Here is a 13,192-nt window from a genome sequence, read left to right as displayed (position 1 = left end):
TTTTTCTTCTTCTTCGGATTCTATGTCGCCATTAAAGCGATCGTAGTTCATTCTACTACGCATTGAGTATTTATTGCCGTGTGCCACAGGATTGGCTATGTCGTGCCATAACATATGGTGCCGGAAACCCGGGATCTGCGGCTAATCGGCGACACGGACGGCAGCATCGACAAGAACGATTTCTCCGAGGAATAATCATCGGTGCTTGGTAAGCCTCGTCGGTGGCCGCGACCAGCTACGTCAACCAGTGGACGCAAGCCCAAGGTTTCCTGTGAGTACACTGCAGCAATGGATCGTTTGAAGCAGAAGAGATCGTCGGCACGAGCTCAGAATACCAAGATAATCAACGAGGCGACAGCTATTTTGGAAAGCGACAGCGTAGATAGAGCGACAATCATCGCATTGAAGGAGCGGCTGACATCCAGCAGTGACAAGCTGAAGAAGATATCGGACGAAATGGAAGATCACATTCCAACAGAGGAGCTCGCGTCTGAATACGCCGCAGCAGCAGACTACGAAGACCAAGCAGTAGCGACACTTGCACGTCTACAGTGCCGAATCGAAGACATCAACAACGCGCAGAGAGCCGTCGACGCTGGAAATTCAGCAAGTACCGTCCATGCTCCTACGAATGTCGGCAATGCACATATTGGACCCAGCCTACCTCGACTGGAGATCAAGCCGTTTAACGGAAACATACGGGAGTGGACGGCTTTCTGGGAGCAGTTTGAAGGCACCGTGCATTCAAATGCGACACTAAGCGAGACGGACAAGTTCCATTACCTTGGGAATTACCTGAGAGGAGAAGCTGCTGCAGCAATCGCTGGATTTGCGACTACAAGCACATGCTACGGAAATGCAGTTCAGCTGCTAAAAGACAGATATGGGGATAAACGGCAAATAGAGCAACATCACCTACGAGCCTCGAGAGACATTCGATGCGTGAGACTGGCGTCTGACGTACAACAGCTGCGCAATCTATACGACCAAGTCCAGATGAACATGCGTGGTCTCGACGCTCTGGGGGTGCCGACAAGCAGCTTTTCTGCGATGCTCTATGACATTCTACTGAAAGCACTGCCGCAAGAAATCGTCATTTCTTTTCACCGTCAGCGCCGTATAAGTGAAGTCATGCTCCGAACATCGGTTGCTACAAACGAAGAAACAGTGTCATCGTGTCAGGAGCTCGAGAGCTTGCTACAGTTTACCCGCATCGAAATCGAAAGCCGAGAGCGATCAGGGACACAAGAATCGTCAGAACGCACTCACAACCGCAAGCATATTCCATCGGCATCTGTGCTGCATACCGCGCATACGGGAAAGCCGAAATATGGTGAGTGCTTCTTCTGCAAATCTATGAGACATGAAACGGAGGTATGCGACAGTTCTCTAACGCTCGAAGAGAAGAAAGATAGACTAGGCAGAACCATGAGGTGCTATAAATGCACTATACCGGGACACCTAGCCAGATATTGTCGAAGACGCATACAGTGCACTTCTTGTAAAAAAGGGCACGCAACAACTATGTGCAATCCAAACGGCAATGAAAGAGTACGAAGAAATGGAACACAACGACAGCATGCGTTAACGAAACGCAGTCAGATCAGAACGAAAGATCAACTGCCATAACGAGCTGCCAACTTGACGAAGGTGTACATCTTCAAACCTTTCGTTCATGGGTGGGAAGAGAAGATAAGGCTTGCTACATAAGAGGAATCTTAGACAGCGGCAGCCAGCGTTCATTTATAAAGGAAGAACTCGCTACACGTTTGCAGCTGAAAGTAATCGCAGAAACGAAGCTGGCAATCAACACGTTTGCGTCTGAAGTACCTTCCCAACCACGACGAAGTAAAATAGTCGAAGTGACGTGAGAAGTCAGTTTGGAGACAAAGAACAGGTCATCGAAGCTATCACGATACCAGTGATCTGTCAAGATGTCGCAGTGACAAATACTGACTGTTCCTTTGGCAAGAACCTTCGTGAACTGAAGATGGTATTAGCGGACGAGCTTACCATTCCTATGGCGCAAGCCGAGCCTGGAATAAGTCTGCTTATTGGATCAGACCAAATATGGAAGATCATAACCGGTGAAGTCATCAGAAGCCAAGAAATTGAAGGACTAGTGGCTATTAACACTATATTGGGTTGGACACTACAAGGACCTGTGAAGAAAAGGAGCTTTGTTCAAAGCACATCCAGAGTGATGGTATGTGTATTAAGAACAGATATACGTTCACAATCGGAGATTAATGATGATCTGCAGTCCTTTTGGACTTTGGATGTTATGGGCATCTCCCCAGAGGAAGAACAGCTAACTTCTTCAACCGCGTTGTCCAGGTTCCTAGAGAATATTGTCAAGAAGGATCGACGGTACGAAGTTGCAGTGCCGTGCAAAGAACCTGACATAGAATTAATTGAAGACAACTACCTCGTCGCACGTAACCGCCTTCAGAGCCTTGTACGACGGCTATCAACCAAAAAAGGCCTGCTGGAACGGTACGACCATGCCATTCGACAGTACGCTGACTCGGGACACGCGGAAGTAGTCTCCAAAAAGAAACCCAATGAGGAGCGTACATATTACATGCCGCACCGAGAAGTTATCCGTGAGGACTCTCTCACTACGAAGCTGAGGGTGGTATTTGATGCCTCGTCGCATGAAAGAGACCAAAAATCGCTGAATGATTGCCTACAAACCGGGCCGAACTTGAATCCTCAGCTGCTACAAGTCCTCATGCGATTTCGCTGGTACAAAGTACCAATGACTGCAGACATAGAAAAAGCGTTTCTGCAAGTTGGTGTTAGACCACAAGACAGAGATCTCTTCAGGTTCTTGTGGTTTGCTGAGAAGCCGACGTTACCATTCAGGGAAGACGACATACAGGTCTGGCGAATGACAAGAGTACCTTTCGGATCGACGTCAAGTTCCTTCATGCTTACAGCGACCATTCAACATCACCTCAAAACAGGTGTAGACAACGAGCAGCACGGAGTGGCCCAACTACTTGCAAAGTCATTTTATGTAGATGATTTGCTGATTGGGGCGAATAACTTACAAGCAGCTGTAGAGCTTTACGCCACCACGATGAAATGATCTATGATGTCTCCTCTCCTGGACGTGGCAGCAAGATTTCTTGATGTGCTGTCCATACTCAAGCCTTCTTTCACGCAGTATAAAGACCAAGCGTTGCTGGCTCTTGATAAATTGATGTAGAAGTCACCGGTAATGTTGAGAGGCCTGGTTCTCTCGGCAGATTTATTGTAAGAAGCCCTGACACCGGTTTTTGCGTATACGACGTGGTCCACGTTGCGGACCACATGAACGAGTGCGTGGTATTGAGCGTCTTCCAGGGGTCTTCTGTCTTCAGCTTCCTCACTATCCTTGCATCCGCCGCGGTGGTCTAGCGGTTACAGTGCTCGGCTGCTAGCCCGAAGGTTGCGAGTTCGATTCCACTCGCGGCGGTCGCATTTCTATGGAGGCAAAATGCTAGATTGCCCGTGTACTATGCGATCTCGGTGCATGTTAAAGAATACCAGATGGTCGAAAATTCCTGCGCCCCTCACTAAGCGTCTGTCATAATCATATCGTGGTTTTGGGAACCGGAACAATTACTATTATTATCACTTTACTTGCATGTCGATGTGTGTGTTCGCGGTTACTGTGTTGGTTGAGACTTTCTAACCTGTGGCACATACCCGCATAACATGAACTATGGCATGCGGGTATGTGCCACACGTGACGGAGAGAAAGGGTTTCATGACGTACGCGACAGGTATTTTCGTAATTCATGTCAATAATTAGTGAATCGTATTCGTTATACACTGATCTCCTTCTGTGCCACTTTCGGTATACGACAAGTAATGGAGACGACCAGGAGAGGGCCCAGACGTGTGAGGGCTAGATAGATAGATAGATAGATAGATAGATAGATAGATAGATAGATAGATAGATAGATAGATAGATAGATAGATAGATAGATACGTGGATAGAAACGCCCAAAGTGCCTGAGGTTCGATAAGAATGCTTCCCATTTAAAAGAACAACCACGCGTCACACAACACAAATTCTGTAACCAGGCGACAAACAGTGTGAATTGCGCAACGAGTGGATTGTTGATTGATTTAACCCATTACAAAGGGCTCTGCCTTAATGCTTCATGGTCATCAGGCACAGCATCAACAAAGTGCACATAATGCCTTACAGGTGTTTGGTGGGTATCACGGCTCTCCGCAGGATGACAAAAAATGGCATAGTGGCTGCTCCCCTACTTCACAAAAATTGTGATGATTTATAGCGTAGTGGGTTCCTCGCGAGTGAACCTCTATTTGTTGCCAAGGAAGCCCACGACGCCCACATGATCCATTTGTTGGGACCTAGAAAAGAAGATAAAGAAGAAGCGGAGAAGCGACCCACTACGCACGTGTTTTTCTTCTTCTTCGGATTCTATGTCGCCATTAAAGCGATCGTAGTTCATTCTACTACGCATTGAGTAGTTTATTGCCGTGTGCCACAGGATTGGCTATGTCGTGCCATAACATATGGTGCCGGAAACCCGGGATCTGCGGCTAATCGGCGACACGGACGGCAGCATCGACAAGAACGATTTCTCCGAGGAATAATCATCGGTGCTTGGTAAGCCTCGTCGGTGGCCGCGACCAGCTACGTCGACCAGTGGACGCAAGCCCAAGGTTTCCTGTGAGTACACTGCAGCAATGGATCGTTTGAAGCAGAAGAGATCGTCGGCACGAGCTCAGAATACCAAGATAATCAACGAGGCGACAGCTATTTTGGAAAGCGACAGCGTAGATAGAGCGACAATCATCGCATTGAAGGAGCGGCTGACATCCAGCAGTGACAAGCTGAAGAAGATATCGGACGAAATGGAAGATCCACATTCCAACAGAGGAGCTCGCGTCTGAATACGCCGCAGCAGCAGACTACGAATACCAAGCAGGTAGCGACACTTGCACGTCTACAGTGCCGAATCGAGGACATCAACAACGCGCAGAGAGCCGTCGACGCTGGAAATTCAGCAAGTACCGTCCATGCTCCTACGAATGTCAGGCAATGCACATATTGGACCCAGCCTACCTCGACTGGAGATCAAGCCGTTTAACGGAAACATACGGGAGTGGACGGCTTTCTGGGAGCAGTTTGAAGGCACCGTGCATTCAAATGCGACACTAAGCGAGACGGACAAGTTCCATTACCTTCGGAATTACCTGAGAGGAGAAGCTGCTGCAGCAATCGCTGGATTTGCGACTACAAGCGCATGCTACGGAAATGCAGTTCAGCTACTAAAAGACAGATATGGGGATAAACGGCAAATAGAGCAACATCACCTACGAGCCTCGAGAGACATTCGATGCGTGAGACTGGCGTCTGACGTACAACAGCTGCGCAATCTATACGACCAAGTCCAGATGAACATGCGTGGTCTCGACGCTCTCGGGGTGCCGACAAGCAGCTTTTCTGCGATGCTCTATGACATTCTACTGAAAGCACTGCCGCAAGAAATCGTCATTTCTTTTCACCGTCAGCGCCGTATAAGTGAAGTCATGCTCCGAACATCGGTTGCTACAAACGAAGAAACAGTGTCATCGTGTCAGGAGCTCGAGAGCTTGCTACAGTTTACCCGCATCGAAATCGAAAGCCGAGAGCGATCAGGGACACAAGAATCGTCAGAACGCACTCACAACCGCAAGCATATTCCATCGGCATCTGTGCTGCATACCGCGCATACGGGAAAGCCGAAATATGGTGAGTGCTTCTTCTGCAAATCTATGAGACATGAAACGGAGGTATGCGACAGTTCTCTAACGCTCGAAGAGAAGAAAGATAGACTAGGCAGAAACCATGAGGTGCTATAAATGCACTATACCGGGACACCTAGCCAGATATTGTCGAAGACGCATTACAGTGCACTTCTTGTAAAAAAAGGGCACGCAACAACTATGTGCAATCCAAACGCAATGAAAAGAGTACTAAGAAATGGAACACAACGACAGCATGCGTTAACGAAACGCAGTCAGATCAGAACGAAAGATCAACTGCCATAACGAGCTGCCAACTTGACGAAGGTGTACATCTTCAAACCTTTCGTTCATGGGTGGGAAGAGAAGATAAGGCTTGCTACATAAGAGGAATCTTAGACAGCGGCAGCCAGCGTTCATTTATAAAGGAAGAACTCGCTACACGTTTGCAGCTGAAAGTAATCGCAGAAACGAAGCTGGCAATCAACACGTTTGCGTCTGAAGTACCTTCCCAACCACGACGAAGTAAAATAGTCGAAGTGACGTGAGAAGTCAGTTTGGAGACAAAGAACAGGTCATCGAAGCTATCACGATACCAGTGATCTGTCAAGATGTCGCAGTGACAATACTGACTGTTCCTTTGGCAAGAACCTTCGTGAACTGAAGATGGTATTAGCGGACGAGCTTACCATTCCTATGGCGCAAGCCGAGCCTGGAATAAGTCTGCTTATTGGATCAGACCAAATATGGAAGATCATAACCGGTGAAGTCATCAGAAGCCAAGAAATTGAAGGACTAGTGGCTATTAACACTATATTGGGTTGGACACTACAAGGACCTGTGAAGAAAAGGAGCTTTGTTCAAAGCACATCCAGAGTGATGGTATGTGTATTAAGAACAGATATACGTCACAATCGGAGATTAATGATGATCTGCAGTCCTTTTGGACTTTGGATGTTATGGGCATCTCCCCAGAGGAAGAACAGCTAACTTCTTCAACCACGTTGTCCAGGTTCCTACAGAATATTGTCAAGAAGGATCGACGGTACGAAGTTGCAGTGCCGTGCAAAGAACCTGACATAGAATTAATTGAAGACAACTACCTCGTCGCACGTAACCGCCTTCAGAGCCTTGTACGACGGACTATCAACCAAAAAAGGCCTGCTGGAACGGTACGACCATGCCATTCGACAGTACGCTGACTCGGGACACGCGGAAGTAGTCTCCAAAAGGAAACCCAATGAGGAAGCGTACATATTACATGCCGCACCGAGAAGTTATCCGTGAGGACTCTCTCACTACGAAGCTGAGGGTGGTATTTGATGCCTCGTCGCATGCAAGAGACCAAAAATCGCTGAATGATTGCCTACAAACCGGGCCGAACTTGAATCCTCAGCTGCTACAAGTCCTCATGCGATTTCGCTGGTACAAAGTACCAATGACTGCAGACATAGAAAAAGCGTTTCTGCAGGTTGGTGTTAGACCACAAGACAGAGATCTCTTCAGGTTCTTGTGGTTTGCTGAGAAGCCGACGTTACCATTCAGGGAAGACGACATACAGGTCTGGCGAATGACAAGAGTACCTTTCAGATCGACGTCAAGTTCCTTCATGCTTACAGCGACCATTCGACATCACCTCAAAACAGGTGTAGACAACGAGCAGCACGGAGTGGCCCAACTACTTGCAAAGTCATTCTATGTAGATGATTTGCTGATTGGGGCGAATAACTCGCAAGCAGCTGTAGAGCTTTACGCCACCACAAAGGCAATAATGAATGACGCTGGAATGCCACTCAGAAAATGGACAACAAGTTGTCAAGAGCTGCAGGATATATTCGACTCAAACGAACCAGCTATACCTAACAGCAGCGGACAAACGTCAACCACAACAAAAGTCCTCGGAATGACATGGAACATGGAGACCGACAGCCTTACTTACAGCTCTCAAAATATCTTGTCATTCCTGGAGAAGGCTCAAGATACAAAGCGCTTTCTTCTGCAAACAGTGTCGAGAGTTTATGACCCACTGGGACTAGTTGCTCCTTTCGTGGTACGAGGAAAGATGTTATTTCAGCAGCTGTGGGTCCGTAAAGTCGACTGGGATGAAGAGCTGCCAGATGATATAGCACGACAGTGGATGAGCTGGAGAAGTGATTTGGTTCACCTTCCCAAGGTCAATGTTCCCCGACGTTTGACGTCAGAGGCAGCTGATATTCGTGGCATTCAAATACACGTCTTTGTGGACTCAAGCACGAAAGCTTATGGAGCGTGCGCGTATGTTCGCGCTGAGCTAGCTAACGGCGACATCAGCACAAGTCTCATTGCTGCGAAATCTAGAATCGCCCCATTGAAGCCTCTCTCTTTACCACGCCTCGAGCTAATGGGAGCGCTAATAGGCAGCAGATTGCTAAAATATATAGAAGAAGCATATACTCCTTTTTTTGACAGACCACTTTCTTTTATGTGGACGGACTCTACAATTGTCCTGAATTGGATTCGAGCAGATTCATGCAAGCAAGAAGTCTTCGTTAAAAACCGCATCGCTGAAATTAAAGCAGTGACTCAAATACGGGATTGCAGCTGGCAGCATTGCCCAGGTGACGAAAATCCTGCGGATTTGCTAACAAGGGGCGAATCGCTGGACGCCTTGATACAAAAGAACGTTTGGTGGCAAGGACCGAGTTGGCTGCGGCTGAGCCCTTCTGAATGGCCACTCAGGAAGCTTTTAGCTCCTGAAGAGGATCAGGAAGCAATCAACTCGACACATATAGCCCTTCAAATAGGTGACAAATCGCATGAGCGGAGAGCGCCAATCTTTGACGTAACAAGACACAGTTCTCTCATCAAACTGCTGAGAGTCACGGCGTGGGTACGGCGCTTCATACACAACGCTAATAAAAGTTGCCCGAGGTACGGAGGTCTGAAGACAGAGGAAATATTGGCAGCTGAGCGTTACTGGATACACCAAGTTCAAAGTGAAGCCTTTGGTGATGAAATGGTTGCGCTTCTTAAGAAGCAGGTTCTACCTAAAAGTTCAAAGGTGAATGACTTGCGACCGTTTCTAGATGAAGAAAACCTGCTTCGAATTGGTGGGAGGCTACAAAACCTCAATGAAAGCCCTGGTACAAAGCACCCATTGGTGCTGCCTGACGGTCATTACTTCACGTTTCTTGAGGTTCGAGATTCCCATGTTCGCACAATGCATGGAGGCATAACCGCCACGCTAAGCCACCTGAGAGAGCGCTTCTGGGTTATACGAGCTCGCCGAACAGTGAAGACTGTGATAAACCGTTGTGCGTTATGTGCTCGCTATAGAGCGAAGGCAAGCTCGCCGCCACAAGCTCCACTTCCGACCTGCAGGATTGAACGATCCAAGGTATTCGACACTACAGGTGTAGATTTCGCAGGACCAGTCTTTGCCAAAAAAGCCGGACAATGCGAACAAAAGATGTACATTGTAATTTTTACTTGTGCATCAACGCGGGCGATACACTTGGAGTTGGTGAACGACATGACTGCGAAAGGCTTCCTGCTAGCATTCCGAAGATTTATTGCTAGGAGAGGATTGCCCAGCGTCATTTACTCAGACAACGCTCGATCATTCAAAAAAGCGTCCAAGGAACTCAGGGAGGTAATGGACCGAATCAAAGAGACCGACTTCCAGTCGTTCATCACGACACAGCGGATTAAATGGAAATTCATCGTAGATGCGGCGCCGTGGTGGGGCGGTTGGTGGGAAAGACTGATTAGATCAGTGAAGACGTCTCTACGAAAAGTCCTCGGACGAAACAGCCTTTTTGCTGAAGAACTCGGTACGCTACTTACCGAGGTCGAAGCTGTGGTTAATTCCCGACCGCTTACTTACGCCTGCCTCGAAGCTGGTGAGCCATCCGCGATTACGCCAGCACATTTTCTTATAGGCCAACAATTTACCACTTTGCCGGATGGTAATTCAACAGAAGATTCAGTGAACCACAGCGGTGCGAAGGAATATTCACGGCGTTTACAACACCGCCAAAGTTTGTTGGATCATTTTTGGAGACGTTGGAAGCACGAGTATATTCTCACTCTACCATCTGCACATCGTTCTCCTGGATCTTCTTCCCGCGACCTAGCAGTTGGAGACATCGTTATTGTGGACACACCCAACAAAGCGAAGTTTATGTGGCCTCTGGCAAAAGTTGAAGAAGTTTACCTCGGCAATGACGGAATTGTTCGCGCTTGCTTGTTACGCCTGGGTAGCGGAAAAGTTTTGAAAAGACCCGCGCAGGAGATATACTACCTGGAGATCGGCGCTACCAAAACTGAGGCCCCGGAAGATGTTGGGACCTAGAAAAGAAGAGAAAGAGGAAGCGGAGAAGCGACCCACGACACACGTGTTTTTCTTCTTCTTTGGATTCTATGTCGCCATTAAAGCGATCGTAGTTCATTCTACTACGCATTGAGTGTTTATTGCCGTGTGCCACAGGATTGGCTATGTCGTGCCATAACATCGTCATCAGTCGTCGCGTCAACAAAGTGCACATAATGCCTTACAGACGTGTAGCTGGTGCCTCGCTTCTCCGCAGAATGACGAATAATGGCTTAGTAGGTGCTTCCCAACTTCACAAAAACTGTTATTTATGGCGTAGTGGGTACCTTTCTAGTGTGCTTGTATTGTAGCCCCAAGAGACCTTACAACGGGCTCAAGAAACGCCGCTCTTCCAGCATTCGCTGTGTCTGTACTGCGGTTTCAGCGCAGGCCTGGCGTTTTTTTTCCTTCTTTACCGCGGCACACAGCTTGTTGAGCTGTAGTTCCTGCAAGAGAGCCACCACCCGTTTTCTCATTTCCGCCGGTTTCTTGTCCACTGTCTTCAGATTCTTTTCAATCGCCCGCGAGACCTTCTCCAGGAAAATGCTCTCTGGCATAACAGCGAAACAAACCTCATTGTCCGCCAATAAAGGCCTCAGGCTGCATTCAGTGAACTAGTTCACGAGCCATCGATTCTCAAACTTCATACCTGGCTTTCCTCCCCTAGTCGTAATGACCTCCGCGCACTCCGAAACGCAGCGGGCCCTGTCCACCTCAGGAACCCTATCGGCCACGCAGCGACCCAACGCCAAGGTTTCCGCCGGTTTCAACCGTGGCTGAAAGAAAAACTTCGGACCAAGCTCAAGCACCTTCCTCACCTTATCATCCAAGGGGACATCCCCCAGGGTAACTACCTTTCCTGGAATGGCATCCGCCTTGTTCTTCTTCGGTAATGTCGGACGTATCGTGTTTTACAGAAACTCCGTCACTCTAACCTTCGTATCGTTCCATTCCTTGTACCGCTGGCGGCAGCGACCTTTGCCGTCCCATCCACAATACGTGAGTAGGCAGTCCTTGTAGAATCTGGCCTGCCGCCACCATTCCGAGTTCAAGATTCGGCATATCCTCTTAGTGTGTGAAGGTGAAGGCTGAAGCCAGCCACAAAGGTTCTGAACATCCTGAGGGCAGGTCTGGTGTCACAATGCCAAGAAGCAACCCGTGCACGACACACACTCACCGCGATTAAGGCCACCAGAAACGCAGGGTTATTCAAAGATGAGTTACCAACTCGCCCAGCAGTCCGTACTTCTCAAGCATATTTCTTCTTGCTTAAAACAATTATATTAGCCTTTGTTCACTGCGCAGCAATGAAGTCTGTCTACAACTGCCGCATACGAAGTGTATTCACTTGGGCCGAAGCCGCATAGAATAGACCATGGCAAATGAAATATACAGCACGTTTTTCTATGGTTTCCTATTTGTTTAGGAAGATTCGAAGCATATGTTACCGGATTTCTTTTTTATTTCGGGCAGCTACGCACTAGCCATGCGAAGACTGAAGAGACAGCGGAGATGATGGCGTCCCCCCCCTTTCTTGGCCATCTCATCCTCACTTCCCTTTTGCACCACTTCCTACACTATATCATCGAAGACTATGCTATCTTTTAGCCTTTGCCCTCCTTATTTCCCTCCTCGACGCCCTCACATCACTCCTCCTAACCTTCACTTTCTTTATCCATCACCTCCTACGCTATGCTACGCATGGCTCCGTTATGGTTCATCCTCTTCCCTGCCCCTTTCCCGCCAGCTCATCCAAAGTTCCTTCCCAACCTCTTGCTAATCTATACTATAGAAGACTATCCGATGCTTCACTCTGTCCCAACCTCCTCACCGTCACTACCCTTTCTCTCTTCTTGCTATGCTATACAATACTGCCACACACGTTCATATTTCACGTGTAGCTGCTTCCTTGCGCAAACCGCGCCGAATGTCTGGGAAAATTCGAGATTATTTTAGTATACCCTGTCAGGCTTGAGCGCGCAAACACGAACAGCTGAGCTGATTCTCTTACTAACTCGGCCACCACCAAAAAAGCCTCAAATGTTCGATGCTGCATGAATAAATGCAGCATCGAACCGCGGATCAGTCTATCGACGGCCGACGCTCTCTTCAATGTACAGTGTGCATTGCTGTAGTTTGACTTTCTGTTTCCCGGCCACAAGTTCGCCCAAGTTTCTTCTTGGACACGCCGATTGCTGCCTTCGGCGAAGTCACTACCCCGTGACATCTGATGGATGTGCTGGGTGGAGGTGTACCCTCTTCCAAGGATAGACGACGCCCTGGATTAGGGATGGTAAAATTCATGAACGATTAATAAATTAAAGGTCCACAATTAATCGCGATTATTCGTCATCGATTTCCGCCTTTCAATTAATCGGATAACGCTATTCGAATAATCCATTACGCCACCTCCCACTCTCGCTGCCAACCTCACCCCTCAGCCAGAGCGCATGACTTCGAGGCACGCTATTCTGAGACGCAGATACCGTGCACATCGCCTCTCTTTCACTGCTTTCACTACAGCGCATATTTCTGCGCTAGCAGAACGAGCCAGGAACTGGCGGCGGCTACACCCTATAGAGAAAGATATGAATTCGCCCTGAACTCCAAGCACTCCCCAATGCTTCAAGCCCGGACAGGAGGTGGCTTCACCGCATCGAGGCAGAAATTAACTTGCCCGCTTCGCTCCGGCTCACAGTCTACTGCTGCTACTGCCTTCACCTCCTCTCCTTTAAGCTGGTAGAGCGTCGCCTGAGCATATGGGGGTTTGCGTTGCTTGCGTGTTTTATTGTGTAATTATTACACATTGGTGGTTAGACTGCTACCTTTGGGATGTCATAATGCCGGGCAATCGAAAAAGAACGCAGTGTTGTCTTTGTTCGCTTAAGATAAGGAAACGAAGACTGCAAGGTGTAATAAATGTGGCAAGCACTTCTCGAAGCCAGCGACGGAGACTCTAAGATATCACCATACTTAGTTAACTACAGCTCTGTCTCTGTTTTCTGCCGCTCTGCTGTTTTCCGATTTTCGACGTTTTGTGGCTTCTTTTGTAGTTAACTAAGTATGTACCAACTTGCCCAACAAGCA

The 13,192-nt window shown here is 48.2% G+C and overlaps 1 protein-coding gene across 1 annotated transcript; it reads left to right on the top strand.

Annotated features, from left to right (window-relative positions):
• Positions 1–288: 288 nt before the first annotated feature.
• On the top strand, positions 289–1,026 carry LOC119378478 (uncharacterized; the record flags this gene model as incomplete). The annotated part of the gene is made up of 1 exon (XM_037647608.1): positions 289–1,026. A coding segment is annotated over exon 1 (738 nt), but the record flags the coding sequence as incomplete, so codon positions are not given.
• Between the last annotated feature and the right edge of the window lie 12,166 nt (positions 1,027–13,192).

Source organism: Rhipicephalus sanguineus, unplaced genomic scaffold, assembly GCF_013339695.2.
Source record: "Rhipicephalus sanguineus isolate Rsan-2018 unplaced genomic scaffold, BIME_Rsan_1.4 Seq8451, whole genome shotgun sequence".
Lineage (NCBI taxonomy): Eukaryota > Metazoa > Arthropoda > Arachnida > Ixodida > Ixodidae > Rhipicephalus > Rhipicephalus sanguineus.
The sequence above is the reverse complement of the archived record's forward strand: the minus strand, read 5'-3'. Positions and strand labels throughout refer to the sequence as shown.